The 19,092-nt window shown below is 27.5% G+C and overlaps 1 protein-coding gene across 1 annotated transcript; it reads left to right on the plus strand.

The window, feature by feature from the left end:
• Positions 1–454: 454 nt before the first annotated feature.
• Positions 455–3,451, plus strand: Phum_PHUM043510 (uncharacterized protein; the record flags this gene model as incomplete). The annotated part of the gene is made up of 3 exons (XM_002423172.1): positions 455–2,748; positions 2,828–3,063; positions 3,408–3,451. The coding sequence occupies 3 exons, from the start codon at positions 455–457 to the stop codon at positions 3,449–3,451; spliced, it is 2,574 nt and encodes an 857-aa protein (XP_002423217.1).
• Positions 3,452–19,092: the final 15,641 nt, after the last annotated feature.

Genomic DNA, 19,092 nt, shown 5'->3' on the forward strand with positions numbered 1-19,092 from the left:
CCATATAAAAGAATTTTTTTTTTTTTACTTTTTTCACGAGGAGTTAATATTTTTCTGTAATTTACAAAAAAAAAAAAAAAATTCTTTGTAATTTACACACTACTTTCAATGCCATAAAAAAAAAATGTAATTACATTCAAGTTTTTTTTTTTTAAAAAAATATTTTTATTATCAAAAAAAAATGAGGGCACCTGATACGAAAAAAAAAAAAATTGGCAATGTCGTTTTAAAATAATTATTATTACTATTAATCAAATTTATTTTATTAAACATTAACAGTTTTTTAAATTATTATTATCATTATTATTTATTTATTTATTTTTTTTTATTTTCAGGGTTGTGATGAAAAACAACGTGTTTTGAATTGAAATTTTAAATTGCATTTTCTGCATACATATAAAAAAAAAAGAAAAAAAAGAAAAAAAAATGATTTTATAAGATTTTTTTATTCAAAATGGCTTCTTTTCAAGACGGTTCGTCTTTGGAAGTTTGCCACGGGCACAAAAGAGAACAAAGTCAGGATTCGGGAGCTTATATTGATTGGAATTCTGAGGATTCACCGAGTCCCACGGGTAATTCCGATAACGCCATGACGGATGATTTTATAACGGTTGTATCAGTTGATAACGCCGGTGAAAAAGAAGGGAAAAAAAGAGAAGAAAATTCTTCTTTTGTTACTATTTTAGCCATTGGAGACGCTGATAAAAAATCTGCACAGAATGAATTGGAAGAAGAAGTTTTGGTTTATCGTCTTCCCGGTGAAAGATTAGGATTCGGATTAAAATTCGAAGGTGGCACCAACACGGCCGAAAATGTTAAAAGATTATTCATTCAATCGAGTGCACCCGATAGTCCTGCTTCGAGAGCAAAATGTTCTTGGGGTTCGTTAATCGAAGGAGATGAAATATTAAAAATTGATGGTCATGTAGTAAAAAATATGACCCGATTAGATTGCGTAAGGTGCTTGAAAGAATCTAGTGTTGTAATTAAATTATACGTAAGACATAAAAGCCGGAAATCATGCCCTCTTCAGCACGGTAGTAATAATAAAATAGATAATACAAATTCATCATCTTCTTCATCATCATCATCATCTTCACCTCCGACCGTTGTTAGTGCGGAAATGAAAAAAAATGTACCTCCACCACCACCGCCCGTACCTCCGAGAAAAATGACAAAAAAAAATTCGACGTCTTCTGTTTGTAAAGAAGAAACCGCAACAGTTAGCCCACCGGAAGAATTTTGTGATTTTAAAAAAGGTAGTAGTCCGACACCGAAAACCAGAACGATCGACAATGGTTTAGATGATGCATGTAAAAAACCATCTAAACAGGTTATTCGAGTCCCTCAAAAAGAAAATTTAGAATCTCCAGAGCTATCGAAGCGTTCAACAAAAATAAACGGTTTCGATCCTAAATTAGCTCCTCCGGAGGCAAAAGTTTATTTAGATCTTCTTGCACAAGAAGATTGTAAAAATGGCGAATCCGAATCTGACGATACTTGCAGCACGGTTTCGACTGTCGTCGGTCTTTCCTCAATTCCAAACACGACCAATTCAAGTTTTTCAGATCTTAGATCATCTGCAAGTTCTTTTTGCGATTCGACAAGCCCTTCAACTCCCACCAGCGAACCTACGACTCCAGTACTTGAATTGTCAAGAATGCTAATCGAACATTCTAACAACAATAACAACAACAGTAATTATAATAATAATAATCATAATAATTTTTTATTTTCAAAATTAATGAATGGAAAAGATCACGACAACATGTTGAATTACGATGAACGTATTTCGAATTGCACAGATGAAATATTTCCATTGCAACCTCCGTTGAGTTTTCAAGATGCTCCATTAAGTTACGGTAATGAAGAAATGCGTACGAATCTTACGGAAAATTTAGAATTTTTCCAAGAAGTCAACGGTTCGAATTTATCGAGAAACAACGGAGATGATAACGTTAACGAATTAGATTCATCCGCATACTCCGACGGGAAAAACAAAGAAAAAGGTTCTATTCTTTCGAAAAAACCATCTCTTATACCGCGTCTTGCTAAAAGTATCGGATTGCTTTCCCCACCCAAACCCAATCCTAGAAAAGAATCAAAAGTAGAAGGAAGTAAATCACGTTTTAATAAAAAAAAACCACCTCCGCCACTTCCGATTGGTAGTGACAACATGAGTCAAAGTCCTCCGTCGGACACCGAAAATAAAACATTAAAATCATCAATACCTTATTTAAAGAAGAAAAAGAGTAAAAGTGATGACGGTAAAAAGTATTCAAAAGGAGAAAAGAAAGCAAAAGAAGAAAAATTCGAAGATTTAAATAAAGAAAAACAAATGACACTAACGGATGATGTTGATGCCGCGGATAATAATAATAATAATGATGAAAGTACAATTGATGCTGTTGTCGAACTGAAAACTCAAGAAACAACAACGTCAAAACAAACGGAAATGGAAAAAGTTTTATCATGGGAAGTGCCAAATTTAAAAACACTGACGGAAAATGATACATCGAATGAAAGTAACGATATTGAAATATCAACGACAAACGCACTCGATAAACTTTTACCAGAAATAAAAAATTTCGATTCTAACGTTGTTGGCAACGGCGACGACGACGACATCGACGACGATGATAATAATAACGAATCTCATTTTATGTATCCGTGGAGTTCGACAAAACAATTGGAAACCATAGGCGAAGACGAAGAAGACAATACCGTAACCGAAGAAAATAATGGAAAGTAAGTTTTAGAGTTTAATTTGATTGTCGCGTATTGTAATTCAATTACAAAATTAAAAAACATTCTATTTATTTTTTAGAAACGTAACAAACGAAATATTTTCATTATGCGAAAAAGAAAATTCTAGAAAAGAAAACGTCGCTGAAGAAGATAAAAATTTCGATAATGAAAATTTCGACGAATGTAAAAACAAAACAATAAAAGAAGAAACGATAAAGAAAAACGTGGAAAAAGAAAATGATGAAAAATACGATGATGAAAACGAGGAAACAAACAACAACAACAACAACCAGATAACGACAACAACCGTAAGCGGTAAGTTTTTTAAATTTTTTCTTTCACAAATTACGAAATACGTCACACATTGACGTAAAGTCGAAAAATGGAGAAAAATCATTTTTGGAAACAAATTTTTGGAAAATTCCAGTTTATCGATTGTTATCGATTATTTTCTTATCGTTCTCCAGTTTATTCTTCTTTATCATTCCCTGATAGTGTAAATAATTTAAAAAAAAAAAAGAAGAACGTTACGGTTTTAACACAAATTTTCTTTCATATATAAAACATTCGATGTTTTGCCTTATACTAAACGCTGCCAACTCATTCATTTTTCTTTATATAAAAAATAAAAAATTTTAAATTTTTATTATATGTGCGAGTCAAATATGCAAGCAGGCACCTTCCAGATCTTTCTGGTTTTTAACACTTGTCTACACCTGACTGGTACTTATGGTTCGTGCATTGACCTTTGTTTGGACCGATCAAATTTTATAAATATTATGATAACGTGTTAGTTGTTTTTACACTTTTCTTTTAAACTTTTACATTTTACAAACGTTTTTCTTCTTCTGACCCTTCCGCCCCCTCCCCTTTCCATCACTTACCCCTTTTGCAACCTTTCGTATGTGTCCGTAATTTTTTTTTAAAAATTACTACATAATATCTTTTATTAAAATTTTAATTTTCCATCCATTTTCCAATCATCATCATCATCATTTAAAAAGGATGAAAGTAATTAGAGACGGAAAAAAAAAAAAGGAAAAAAAATTTTCCTTTCGGTTTTTTATTAACCCACCATTTATACTAGTTTTATCCGGTGTGAGGCGGAAGGTGGTGGTGGTGGAGGAAAATTAAAAAACCGTAAGCTAAGTAATGTTTAGGTTATACCTGCACACCGTTACAATAAAACGGTTGAAGCATTTTCATTGCTTGCAACAAGTTAAAATCTGATTGTCATTCGTTTTGCCTCAGTCTCGAACTCACTCTTTACTAAGTTAGTTCGTTAAAATCGTTTTTCTTTTTTTTTTTTTTTTTTTTTTTCTAAATAATAATAATAATAATAATTTTGTTTCGGGGAAAAGAGACAGAGAGAGAAAGAGGGAGAGAGAATAAAAAAGATTTTATTTATATATATGTGCGTGTATCGCGGTGGTTTTGTTACGTGCGTACGTATGCGTACACATGCGTATATTTACGTTTAAATTAAATAAATGAGAAAAACTTTTTTTAAGAAAAAAAAAAACGAATGTTTAATAATCAGGTTTAAATTATTGGATCCTGTTGCCAAGGTACGTTTTTTTATTTACAATAAAATTTTTTCAATGATGTTTACAAAATTCAGGTTGATTATTTTTTTTTTTTTTAATTCGAAACGATGGGAAAATCGAACGGTTGTTGTTGTTGTTGTTGCGAACGGTTGTCGAACGCAGGTTTTTACACAACCCGCATACACCCCCGCCTTCCTCCTTCTCCCCCTCCTTATTATTTCACGTCCGTTCGTCCGTCCATTTTTTTTCCTTTTTTCTCTCTCTCTCGATCGAATCGAAATCATTCATAAAAAATAAGAAAACAATGAAAAAAAGATTTAAAATCATTTTTTTTATTTTTGTCAACATTTCGTGACTTTAGTATCCATTGTGAATTGTTTTTAAATGAAACAAAAACAAAAAAAAAAAACGTTTTTCGTTACGTTTTCTTAGAACCAAAAAAAAAAAATTCCTTCGTGTTTTACGTTATTTAATAAAAAAAAAAAAAAAAAAGTTGCAATTTTTTCTTCCTCTTTTTCTTCCTCTTCTTTTCCTCTTTTTTTATTTAATGATGACAATAATACTAATGGTGTGATAATAATAATAATAAATTGAAAACAAGCGCAAGTAAAAGAAAAATTGAGTCGATTTTGTCTTTTTCTTTTTCTCGATTAGGTTATTATTATTATTATTATCGTTTTAAAAGTTCAACGTGTGTGTATTCTCTCTCTCTCTCTCTCTCTCTCACTCTTTCTCTTTTAATATTATAAATGTAAATGGTCGATTGAACGTTAAATTTCCTTTGTTAACCTTCCTTTTTTTTACGTATGTTTGCATATAAATATAAAAGTCGGATTAAATTAACGAATTGTTGCGATTTTTTTTTTTTTAATCAAATTTTTTTGTTATCAATAATGATAACGACGTGACGGTCGACGTGTAAAAAAAAAAAAATTCATTTCCGGTTTATTTCGACGAAAAATAAAACGCGGGAAATTTTTTTTTTTTTTAATCAATGTTTGTTTGTTCATTCGTAAAATTTTCGAGTTTTTACTTGTATTTTTTTTTTTTTTCATATGGCTCTTTCTGTCTCTCTCTACCCGTTTCTTTACCGTTTGTTGTAGTATTCGAAATGTTTGTTTGTTTGTTTGTTTTGTATACATTATCAGAGAAAATTTTTTAAAGAAAAAAAAACCACGCATTTTAATCGTTTCTTATTATTCCCCCCCCCCCTAAAAATATTTTAAACGAGCTTTTTTCGAATCCTTTGGGGGGATTTGTGTTATGGCTCCTACTAGTATTACTTATTATTATTATTATTATTATTATTATTATTATTATTATTATTATTATTATTATTATTATTATTTAAATGATTAAAAAAAAAATGAATTTGAATGGTTTAATCCGTAAAGAGAAAAAAGGAACATTAAGCGAGAGAAAATTTTTTTTTTTAATAATTTTAAATCGAAATAATGGGTTTTTTTTTTTTTTTGGTTAATTATGGAGTAAATGAAAAACTTATTGTTGTTGTTGTTTGTTGTTTGTTGTTCTTAATATTATTTTTAAGTATTTATTTTCATTTTGAAAAAAAAAAAAAGGATTAAAAGGGGCTCAAAGACTAAACATAAGGAAATAAACGATTTTTTAAAATGGTTTTTACTCTTTTTTTTTTTTTCGTCGTATTAAATTATTTAAAAAAAAAAAAAAAAAATGTTTTCTTATGACCTTTTTAAAATCTTCACCTTCTTATAAAAAAAAAAAATTTTGTTTACGAAGCGAACGCCCTCGAGATGATAATAATGATGATGAGAATGATGCTAAGGATGAGGAGGAGGAGGGGGAAGAGGTGAGACAAAAGGAAAACGTTGAATGTTTTCTTCTTCTTTCGAAATTGCAATTTGTTGTAGGGGGATGAAACACTAAAAAAAAAGGGGGATTTAAAATTTTGGGATTCGTGCGCGATTTTTGGGGATTCGAAGAGGTAAAAGGTGTGTTTGTGTGTGTAGTAAAAGTACAAACAAACAAACGAACGAACGAACGAAACAAAGTAACAAACGTGAAATAAAATAATATTAAATTGTCAAAACATGTAACTTATTAGTCATTAAAAACTCGAATTATTATTATTATTATTATTATTTTAATTATTTTAATGGTGACCGCCATTATTATTATTATTATTATTATTACGACAGTGGTAATAATAATAATAAAAAGTGTTTTTTTTTTTTTTTGTTTCTCTTTCCTTTGAGTCATTATAATAAAATAATAATTGTTGTGTGCGGTAAAGAATGAAAAAATTCCGCACGAGAATTAATAAGTTAATTAAATGAAAAAGAAAAAAAAATTTTTTTTTACGCGGTCCCGCGCATGCGCACTCACGCACTTTTCTTTTTAAAAATTTTTCACGGTGAAAATTAAAATAAAAAATTTTTTTTTATATTACCATTTTAATTCGGAAGGTTTTTATTTTTATTTTTTTATTTTTTAAAATAGAAAATGCATTTATTTTAATGGTTATTATTATTATTAGTATTATTATTATTATGGTCGTTCTCGTCGTCCTCGTCTTCGTCGTCCTCATCGCCATCGTACTTTTTTGGTTTTTTTTTTTTTTAATTTTCCAAATGTATTTGCTAAAAGTAAGAACGTACGTATTTTGTTTTATTAGTTTTGCCATGGAAAAAGATTTTTTACATAATGGAGGAAATTCCTCCGGACGTCACGGACGGACGCCATTTTGTTTTTTACTTCTCATCATCCCAAAAAAAAAAAAAATGTCGACGTTTATTATTATTTTTCCACATATACTACTGACACGTTATTATTTCACATGAACGAAATTAAATGAGATTTGAATTATAGATCATGAGTAATACGAAAAAAAAAAAAAATTCTTTTGGAATTCACAAAAAAAAAAAAAAAATCGTCTGCTAATGAAACTTTAAATTTCTTTTTTTTTTTTTTTACGGTATTTTGAAATTTTTACGTTTATTAATACGAGTTTTTTTTAGCCTTTTTTTTTTTGGTAAAATTAAACAAAAAGTTTAAAGAAAGAAAGAAAGAATGGAACAAATTCCGTTACGAATTTAACTATTATTATTATTATCGTTTTGACGAAGTTTTCCTTTTGAATTTTCAAATTCCCTTTAATTGACCGGAAGTCCTTCTCACTAAAACTTCAACCCTTCTTAGGATTTCATTAAATGTCAAAGACATTAATTTTTTTTTTTTAAATTTTATCATTGATTTGCGGTCAATTTAAGTGAGGTCACTCTATATCGTTATAATAATAATAATAATAATAATAATAATAATAATAATAATAATAATAATAATCGATAGTTAAACTTGACTTTTTAAAAAAAAAACTTTTGGAATGTTTTCAATGAACGAATTAAGGTTTACTACCGTCTCGAATCAACGACAAAGTTGTGAATATTCAAAAAAAAAAAAAAAATTATTTTTTATACATTAAAATAATAATAATGATGATGATAATGATAATAATGGAACGAAAATAACACTCGCTCGCTCTTTCGCTCGCGAAAAAAAAAATAATAATAATAACATTAAAAAAAAAAAAAAAAAAATGTGAAAATCGCATGTGAGTTTTGAACATTAGGCAGGACTCCGGTTTAATGTTTTGATGGCTCGTAGCACTGCTATTTCAACCTCTTCATCCACCTCCTCCATTACCACTACCCCCACCACCAACTTCTTATTCCTCTCTTGATGACATTACCAAAGCCAAAAAGCCTGCTCTCCACCACGAGATTCACTTTTTTTTTTTTTTTTTTTTTTTTTTTTTTTTTTAAGTTCAGTGAACGAGTCGCCAGCCCCTGACCCCCAACACGGAGGGGGGGGACTGGTCTTCCACATTATTGATCGATAGCATTACAATACTTCTAGTTTTTTTATATATACCTGATAAGATGTTAACCTAACGAATTAATATTAATAATAATAATAATAACAACACGGAAAATCTTATTCTTTTTCCCGAATATAAATTTTTTTTTTGTAAAAGTAAAAAAAAAAAAATGTTTTCGTTAACGTTTTTTTTTTTTTTTTGCATGTTTTTCCGTGAGTCAAAAACACATCGATCATCATGTTTATGTTTATTTTTATGTTTATGTTTTCTTATATCCACGTGAAAAATAATATATATCGCGTTTTACGCCGGGGCAAAATTTCTTGTTTTAACTTGATTTAAAACGGTTATTTAAATAAATGAAATTAATAATTATTTAATTTTAAATTAATTATAATTATATCATTATTATTATTATTATTATTATTATCATCATTATTATTACTACCGTAATTAACGGTGAAATCAAAAAAAAAAAAAGAAAAAAATCTACTCGTCAGGAAGTTATGTTTAATACGCACACACACACACACACACACACACACACTGTAACTGTTTTGTAATTTTAGTTAATGACATAATTAGTTATTTAACACTTAAAATAATAATAATAATAATAATAATAATGAATTTTTTTTTTGGTAAAATTAAAGAAATTAAACATTTTAAATCTTTTATTTTAGTTTTTTTTTTTGCGTGCGGAAATTTTATACACGCAACAAACAACAAACGCACCTCACACAAACACACACACACACCGGCAGTTAGTTGTCATTTTTTTTTTTTTTTTTTTTTTTTTTTAAATTTTATTCTCGATTCATGCGATTCGAAATTTTTTTAATGTAAATGGCGGATGTTATAAAATTTAGATTAATAAGGTTGTTTCACCGTTTGTTGTTTGTTTTGTCGAATTTTGTTCGATCGTTTGTTACGTACGGGTGATTAAATGAGTTAATGATATTGATAAGATTTATGTGATTAAATAACGTTCGCGTATACAACAACAACCCAAAAAAAAAAAAAAAAAAATTTTTTAACGTTCGAACAAACAAAAACAAACAAACGTTTTTTTTTTTTTTTTCTATAAGACAATCGAAATAATAAAATAAATCGAAAAGTAAATAATATATCGATCGATATTATATCGAATTGTTGCTTAAACGGCAAATTTTTTTTTTGTATTCATTACGTAATGAAAACACAAGCAAATATTTTTAAATTAAAAGAAAAAAAATTTTTTATTTATTAATAATTAAATTTTGCTTACTTACGATTTCGTGGATGATGATGATGATCGATTGATCGATCCATCGATCGATACAAATACATAACGTTGATGAAATTGTAATAAATTCATCATTATTATCATCATCATTATCATCATCATCAACATCATCATCATCATCATCGCCGCCGTCATCGTCATTTTTTTTTTTTTTCGTCCTCGTCCTCGTCGTATGCATATTTTTTTCATTAAAAATAATTTTTTTTTTGGTTATTATTATTATTATTACTTTTAATTAAAAATGATAGAAGACCGGATCTTCTGGTATTTAATGCGAAATCCGCCATTTTTTCTTTTTTTTTTATCCAACCTTTGAAAAATTAAAATTAAAATTATTATTATTATTATTATTATTATTATTAGTTTTAAGTATTATTATAATATCTTTTTCTTCTTCTTCTTCTCCTTTTCCTTCTTCTTCTTCTTCTTTACAAATGCGTTAAAAATTTTTTTACGTTGAATTAATACTAATAATAATGATGATAAAGATAATGATAATAAAAGTAAATTGATGTTCGAATTATTATTATTATTATTATTATTATTATTATTTTTCTTTTCCAACTTTAAAAAAAAAAAAAAAAGTCATTTTTTTAATTCCGACTTAAGAGGTTTTACAATTTTTTTTTTTTTTGTTCTTAACAAAATCTTAAACTTAATGTCAAACACTCGAGAGGGGAAGAGAGAGGGGGGAAGGAGAAGGTAATGTAGAGGGAGGGGAAAGGGGAAGAGGGGAGGAGGAGAGAAATGAAAAATTTAAGGGTATGTAATAATCGGGTAATACTTAAATAATTTTGTTGCTATGACGCAATTACCTACCGTACCTGAATTTTTTTTTTTCGCAGAATTTTTTTCGCCTTATCGTTATTATTATTATTATTATCATTATCATTAGTATTATTATCATTTGCAGAAAAGCTCTCGTATTTTTTTTTTTTTTTTTTTTTTAATTATCTCGCTCCAATTCATTTACGATTATTATTATTAATTTAATATCGATTGTGAAAAAATTTTTCAAATGATTTACACGCTACGATTTCCGTACCTTGCGACGGTATTTGTTGTTTGTTGTTTGTTTTATGCAGGTGTCAAATGACTTTTTTTTCTTTCTTTTCTTTAATACAAAAACAAAAAAAAAAAAAAAATCTAATTAAAAACGAACGATTGGCATTACGCGATAGTAAAAGTGTGAAAAAAAACTAAATTACCATTAAATGTGTAAAAAAACATAAAACCAAAGAAGGAAAAGAAAACAAACAAACAAACAAACGTGGAAACAAACGACGAATGAGGGGAAATTCATCACGGGTGTGCCCGTTTAACAAACAAACAATACCAACAATCAATTAAAAATCAATGAAATTTTTACTTTTCTTCGTTTGTTTTTTTTTTTTTCAATTCGCTTGATTTTTATCCTTCAGTTAGTAAAAGGATTTTTTTTTAATGCTGATTTTTATCGCTAAAAGTAAAGGGGGGAAAAGGGGACCCCCCCTTAAATGTGACGCAAATTTTTTTTAACGGCCGACTCGTTTCATCAGCTTAAGGTCAAATTATTGAAAAAAAATTTTATTGCATCGGACAAAATTTCCGCATAGCGTCGCTTTTTTTTTTTTTTAAAAAAAAAACGAATTGAATGAAGTAATAATAGTGATAATAGTGATAATGATAATGATGATGATGATGATGATGAATTTAAGTGTGATTTACGAACGTTTCCGTAATAATAATTTAAAAAGCAAAAAAACCAAACGTGAGGCGCAAAAAAGTTAACGAAAATTTAAAAAAAATTTTTTTTTCTTTTGTTTGTTTGTTTGTTCGTTTGTTCCCGTTGTTGCGTTTAAAAAACTTTTGGTTGTTACGTTGAAAATAAATGCATGAATGCGTGTTTAAAAAAAAAAAAACGTTAGATTTGAGATTATCAACAAAACAATAAATTCGAATTAAACGATTCCCTTTTATTGCAAAAAAAAAAAAAAAAAAAAAAAAATTGGCGGGAAAAAAAAGAATTCAAAACGTTTCGTTTGTTTTTATTTTTATATTCAATATAAATTTTTGTTTGTACGAGGCTGACGTTTGTTTTCTGCGAAAAAGAAAAAAATAAGACAGAAAATATTTACGAATGGACGTTCTTAGGTAGCTGATTCTCATTTTTTTTTTTTTTTTTCAATTTAAAAATTTAAATTTTCGATTGTTTGTCGATTCATTTTTTTTTGTACAATTTAAATTTTGTTTTTTTTTTCATTTTGTATATTTTGCAAAATAATTTTTACGCGTCGACAATTCGCCATTTTTTTTTTTGCAAAGCAAACGAATGAATATCGACGATAAACAAAAAAAAATTTTTTTTTTTTTTTTAAATTAAATTAAAATTTCTTACGTATTATTATTATCATCATCGATATTATTTCATAATCGTCTGTGTGTGTGTGTGCGTGTCATGGAGTATTATATGGGTGTGTAAAAAAAAAAAAAATCTCGACGATCGAAATATTTTAATAATAAAATCAAACAACAATGTGGGAAAACCATTTTGAAAAAAAAAAATTTGCTCGAGACGTGATTTGCAAAAGAAAAATAAAAATTTTTAATCTTTATTACATGTAACAAAAGTTCTAGAATTTTCTAAAGTTTTGATCGATGCCTGAATATAAAAAAAAAAAAAAACATGTAAAAATATTCACGATATCATCTCTCTCTCTCTCTCTCTCTCTCTCTCTCTCTCTCTCTCTCTCTCTCTCTCTCTCTCTCTTCTCGAGTGTGTGTGTGTGTAGTTGAAACATTAAAATTTGCATTATTAAAAAATTATTCTATAGAAAATTCTTTTTTAAAAACCAAGAAGCTCGTTAGTAGTTTTATATTTAGTTGTTCAGACGAAAAAAAAACAAGTTTTCACGAGGGGAGGGGGGAGGGGGGAAGAGGAAAGTGTGAAAAAAAAAACTCGAACGAGAATCGAAAATTTTTTTTTTTTCGAATGTAAAAGGAGCGAGGAGGGGGGAGGGAAGGAGGGAATGGAAAAGGGAAAAAAAAAATTTTTCAAAAGAAATTTTGCACGGATTTTCTATTTTTTGTTAAATATACTCACGATGTTAATCTAAGCATTGTTAAAATAATAATAATAATAATAATGGAAAACCTTGCACGGAGTAAAAACTTAAGGTGAAGATGAGGGGTCAAAGCGCGTCGTTATAAGAATTCAGCTAAAAAAAAAAAGAAAAAAAAGAGAATGTCGGTTCCGATTCTGGAAAAAAAAATGGAAAAAGTTGAAAAACGTGAGAATAATGAGCTTAGATGAGGAGCGGGGAAAACACACTGGGAAATTGTTACGTCAAGGTTAATGTTACGTCAACCGTTTAAAAGCGTGCGAGGGAGAAAGAGAGAGAGAAAGAGAAAGGGGGGGGAAGAAAAAGCAAAAGTAACAAAAAAAATTTTTTTTTTTTAAGGAAGTTATTGTTGTTGTTGTAGGAGTGCGAACAAAATAATAATAATAATTCTAAGAAAAAGTGAAAACGGATGTGAATGGTCATGTTAGGGACAAAAAAAAAAAGATGGAAAGTCGTGAAGGTTCCTTAAACCGGAAGGCATTCGTGAAGGGAAATGAAATTTTTTTTTGGAAAAAAAAAAAAATTTTTGTTTCTTTCTTTTTTTTTTTTTTTCTAAAATCGTGAGAGTTAATGATTGAACTTATATGAATGGGTGTGACGGATGATCGGATGGTGGTGGTGGGGGGAGTGGGAGTACGAGGAAGGGGGGCAAATCCGACATTCCTACATTAATGTACATAAAATTATATTTTTAAAAAAAATTTATTTATTCACGAACGGAGAAAAAAGTAAAAAAAATTATTAATTTAGAAAGTTAACAACAAGTTTCAAGAAAGTAGCAAAACGTGGTCACTTCAACCAATTAAATTATTACCTTATTATTATTATTATCATTATCATTATTATTATTATTATTATTACTATTTTAGGAATTTGATAAAAAAAAAAAAAAAATTGTTTTTTTTTCCTGTCAAAGAAAATAAATTCGATGACAGAATTTTAATAAATTATTATTAAAATGATCGTTTAATGATAATAATAATAATAAAAAAAGTTTGGAAAAGGGGTGTGTGTGAGAGAGAGAGAGAGAGGGGGGAGTGAGGAGAGAATGGGAAAAATAAAGGGAAGAAGGGTGTAATAATACGAAGGGTAATAAATAAAAAGTAATAAATTTTTATTATTGTCTTGATGATTTTTTATTTTTTTTAAAAATTTTTACGAGCGTTAATTTAAAAGTTGTTGTCGATTGTTGTCGATTGTTGTTGTGGTTGTTGTTGTTGTTGTTATGGATATCTTATGCAAAATATTTTTATTAAAAAAATAACAAAAAAAAAAAAAAAACTATCATTTAATTTATTTTTTATTACGTATTTTTCTCGTTTTGTTAATGTCGGTTGTTGAATTTTGATTTGATTGTTTTTAATTTAACATAAAAAATAAATATATATAAATATAAATATCGTAAAACTTTCTCGTTTGTTTTGTTTGTTATTTTAAACTTAAAATTCTTCGTTTGTTCGATTTTTAGTTTATCTCATTATTCGAATCGTTTGTGTACGTTTTGATGAAACTTGATAGAGTTCCAGCATTTGGAACGATGGGTGTGCAAAAAAAATTTTCCGAAAAACGACAGAAAAAAAAAACATTTTCTTTTGGAAAATAAAGAGAGAGAGAGAGGGGGGAAGCAATAGTTAACGGTTACGTTAAAAAAAATAAATAAAAAAATTATTTATTTATAGTTTTTATTAAAGAAAATGTCGTTTTGATAATTTTATAAATAAATTACGTACGTGGTAGAAAAAAAAAAACAAGAACAAAGTAATAATATTTTATTATTACTGCATTTGGCGTGAGGGTCGGATGATTGAGGGGGTGGGGGAGTGGGGGGCAGGGAGTGAAATAGGGGGAGGAAGGGAGGAGAAGGAGGAGAAGGAGGAAGAAAATAAAAAAAAAATTTGCGAGATTTTGACCGTGTGTAAGAGTAAGATAAACGACGGATAGGTAGATGGTGGCGAAAGAGTGAGAGGGTGAGAGAGAGAGAACATTTTCAGTGCATGAAAATTTTTTTTTTTACAATATTTTATTTATTTATTTATTTATTTTTGGCATCCGATCTGCGTATATACCTGATCGGTTTTTTTTTTTTTTATTTAAAAAACTGGTAATACGAGATATAAACATTGAGGAGATGGAACGTTTTGAAAATAAAGTGTTTCAGGTCTTCCACTCCTAAAAAGCGACCATACGAGAAACGAGAGGACCTTCGCATGTTATTCACCCAACTCGGAACAATTTCAATTGCAATTTGCCAGTTTGTGCCGGGACATGGTGTTTGATAGATGTTCAATGTTATAAAAAAAAATTAGTTTTTCTTTTTTTTTTTTTTTTTTTTCTCTCTCTCTCTCTCCGCGATATATTTTCTATTTATATGTCTCACTCACTCTCTCTCACTCGCTCTATGTTTAAATGAAATCGGGGAAAACTAACGGAGAAAAGTTTTCTTTTTTTGCTGTTTTCTCGAAACTTTTTTTAGTGATTTTACGAAGTTTTTATTATTATTATTATTATTAAATCGGTTCTAATCCTTCGATTATTATTCGTGATTCGGTTTCTCTCTCTCTCTCTCTCATTTCTCTCGGTAAGATATTTTTATTGATGTTTTCAAAGTAAAAAAAAAAAAAAAAAAAAAAAACTAGTTTTAATATGTGTTAGTGACTGTGAATACGAAAAAAAAAAAAAAAAAGAAAATGGACATTTTGAATTTTGAAAATTGATTTTTATTTATTTATTTAAATAAATAAATAAACAAAACAATAATAATAATAAATTTATTTCGGTATATTTATTAAAAAAACAAAAACAAAAAAGCATTTAGGAAAAAAGTTTAAACAATCGATATAAGGTAACGAAAAAACAAAAAAAAATTGTACATAATAATGATAATAATAATGATAATGATAATTTGTTAATTAAGAAAAATATTTTTTCTTTTTTTTGTTATTGGTTGGATGGTTTTTGTTTTGTGTCTTCTGCTTGTAATCTTTCCTTGTTAAAAAAAAAAAAAAAATAGTGAAAAAGAGAAAGAAGAGTTTAGTTTTTTTTTTTTTCTTTCCACTTTGCTTTTTTTTTTTTTTTTTTTATAATCATCATCATCATCATTATTATTATTTGATTTTTTTTTTTATATTTTTTTTCAAATGCAAAATGTAATTTTATGCTCCATTATTTTAAAAGCAAAAAAAAATTTCTTATAGATTTTCACCTCTCTCGAGAGACTCTCAATAGTAGTTTATAGTAGTTTGAGTGTCTTATTTTATTGTAAATGGACCAGTTTTTTTTTTTTTTTAACTTTGGCATTTAACAGTCAAAGATGGAAAAAGAAAGAGAGAGAGAGAAAGAAAGAAATATTATAAAAAGTGACTTTAAAAAAAAAAAAAGCTCTTTTTTTAGTTATATTTGATTGCGAAACGGGCTCAGGTACGGCATTAAAATCGCCGAGACAATTTTTATAATAATAACGTATTATCATTTTTTTTTTCTTGTTTCTTTTTATCTCTCTCTCTTTCTCTTTCTCTCTCTCTCACTCTCGTAACGATCGAGGTAGTCGTTGTTGGTATTTTTTTTTTTATAAGACCAAGAGTGAAAGCACGCGTGAAAGGGTGGCACGCCTGCCTTTTGTTTCTTTTTTTTTTTTTTTTTAATTTTTGCTGAATTCGATTTCTCGAAAAAAAAATCGTTACGATCGATGAATCGAACGATCGATTTATATCTCGCATAAAATGAAAAAGGAAAAGGAATTCACGTTCGATTTTAAATAATAATAATAATAATAAATTAAATTATCAAACAATAGAATTTGAGATTTTTTTTTGTAAGAATTGATGCAACAACACAATGTGAAATTCAATTTTTTTTTTTTTCCTCTTTAATTTATTATTATTATTATTATTATTATTATTATTATTATTATTCGGCTGTTGTTTTTTCAAAGATTAATAATAATTATTATTATTATTAAAATGAAAGTATTTCCTTAGATGAGATTGAGTCGTTTAAAATTTAATGGAGGGTGAAGGAAGATGAAGGGAGAAAGAAGCCATTTTTGTTTTTTTTTTTTGTTACGAAAAGAGAATTTTAATAATATTTTTATCTTGGTCCTTTAATTTTTTTTTTTAAAGAAAGTTATGTCCTGTTTGTTGTTTGTTGTTTGTTGTTGTTTTTGTTGTTGTTTTTGTTCTTCTTCTTCTTATTATTCTATAGATTTGTGGTTTCGAAATAAAAATAATAATAATAAAAATAATTCAGCACAACACAATAACTTTCGAAGTAAAGAAGAAAAACCAGATTAATTATTTTAGTTATTATTATTACTACTACTATTATTATTATTATTATTTATTTATTTATTTAATTATTATTATCATTTATGGTTCAACATGCTTTGGGTGAAAGTATTTTTTTTTTATACTTAAATATTTATTTATTTATTTATTTTTATTTTTTATTACTTTTTTTTTTTGTTGTTGTTGTTATTTCGCAATAAAAGCAAAAAAATGTTGTGATCTCTATGAATAGAAGCAAAAACATTCTTTGCCCCTCCTCTCGTAGTTTTAGGGCATTTGGGGGTGGTACAAGAGAAGCGAGGGGGAGGAGCTTTCACCGTCATTTTATTTTTAAAATTTTTTATTTTTCGAATTGTTTTTTGCGAAAAATTTGTGGAAAATTTTTTTTTTTGGGAAATTTTACCAAGATTTTGTAAATCAGTTGTTTGCATAACGTTTTTCGATATAATTCAATATATCGAACAAACGATTGATTGATTGATTGTTTGAATTCTTTCGTTCTTTGAGGAATTTCCAAAATGATAATAAAAATGAAGGATATCCGGTGTAATTTTGCAGCGCTACCATTTAGTTTATTACCTTTTCCTTCTTTTTTTTCTCTTTTTCCATCCCGACAAACATTTTTTTCTTTTATTCGATTTCACGACAACAAACAGATTAGAAAATGAAAATTCTACGTCCTTACTTTCAAATATTTAACGATTTTAAATAAAAAAAAAAAAATTAATAGAAAATATATATTATTATTACCTAAAGCTAAGAAATTTTTGTAATCCTTTCATCGATGCTTTTACTTTTTTATTTTTTTAAATTTAATTTTATCCATTACTCATTACGAGTACCCCTCCCCTCCTCCCCGAGAGTAGTACCCGTTAATAAAAAACAATCGTACAACCGCCGTTTGTTCCTGTTTTTTTTTTTTTTTTTTTTTTTTAAATGCAAAATTTTGATCAAAATATTTGCAAACAAGGATGTGTAATTTCGAGATTTCTAAAAAAATCATCATCATCATCATCATCATTAACATTTTAAATTAAAATTTATTTGCAAAAAAAATTTAAAAAAATTCATGACGTTGCGTAACAAGTTCAAAGTTCATGTTAAAGGTTTTTAGTGTTAAATTTTAATTGAACTTATTATGTTGTAAGGTCAAGTTTAATGTTTTCTTTTTTCTTTTTTTTTTTTTTTAATAGAAACTAACTTTCGATTAAACAATTTTTCTTTAAAAAAAAAGAAGGGAAAAGACAAAAAGAAAACATTATTTATTTATTATTATTATTATTTTGTGAAATAGGAAAATTTTTTATAAACAAGGCGTGTTACATATTTTTGTGCAGAAAATCAGGTTTGAATTTTTGCTCGAGGCTTAAAAGTTGTTGTTGTTATTTTGTATGCGGAAGGGAGGAGGCACACACATCGATATAAAAAAAAAATTTATTTTTTTTTGCATTAATTTAACAACAAACAAACTTTTTAATGCGCTCACGTCGTTGAAAACATTTATTCAAGGAAAAAATAATAAATAAATAAATAAATAATTTATGTATAAATAAAACGCGAATTTTTTATATCATCATCGTCGTCGTCGTCGTCGTCGCGAATTATTATTATTATTAAACGTATTGAATTTTTTCCAAAAATTTTTTTCGCAACAATAACAAACAAGGTTTTGTTGGTCATTTTTCCATCCATCCGTGGTTTGTTTTACACGCGTTTGTTGTTGATTTGATTTGAATTGTGTCGATTGTCTAGTGCGAATGAATATAATATTTTTTGAATAATATTTTTTCACTTTGAAACGCACAAACAACACAATTTTTTAATTTTTTTACGACATTTTACTTTTTTGTTTGTTTGTTTGTTTGTTTTAATAGAATTAGAAAGTGGAAAGATCATCATAAAGTTAATTGAAAATTCAATATCTTAGAATATTTTACCGGAGACAACCGAAATTTTTTTTTGGTTGTTTATAAGAGTGAGAGAAAAAAAAAATTTCTTTGATTTTCCCTTTGAATTTGTGACGTAGTCGCATTTAAAATTGATTCAAGTGATGATGATGATGATGATGATGATAGGTATTTAATAGTCGAATTGTTCGAACCCGACGTGCAAACATTCTCTCTCTCTCGAAAAAAAAAAAAAAAAAAAAAAAAATTTGGAATTACGATTAATTGATGTAGGATAATAAAAAAAAAAAAAATTTGTTAACGTGATTTACCTTTAACACATTGAGGCACATTCGTCGTTGTTCGCACACGTGTCAACACGTACA

The sequence above is a fragment of the Pediculus humanus genome, genomic scaffold (genome assembly GCF_000006295.1).
Source record: "Pediculus humanus corporis 1103172107393 genomic scaffold, whole genome shotgun sequence".
NCBI lineage: Eukaryota > Metazoa > Arthropoda > Insecta > Psocodea > Pediculidae > Pediculus > Pediculus humanus.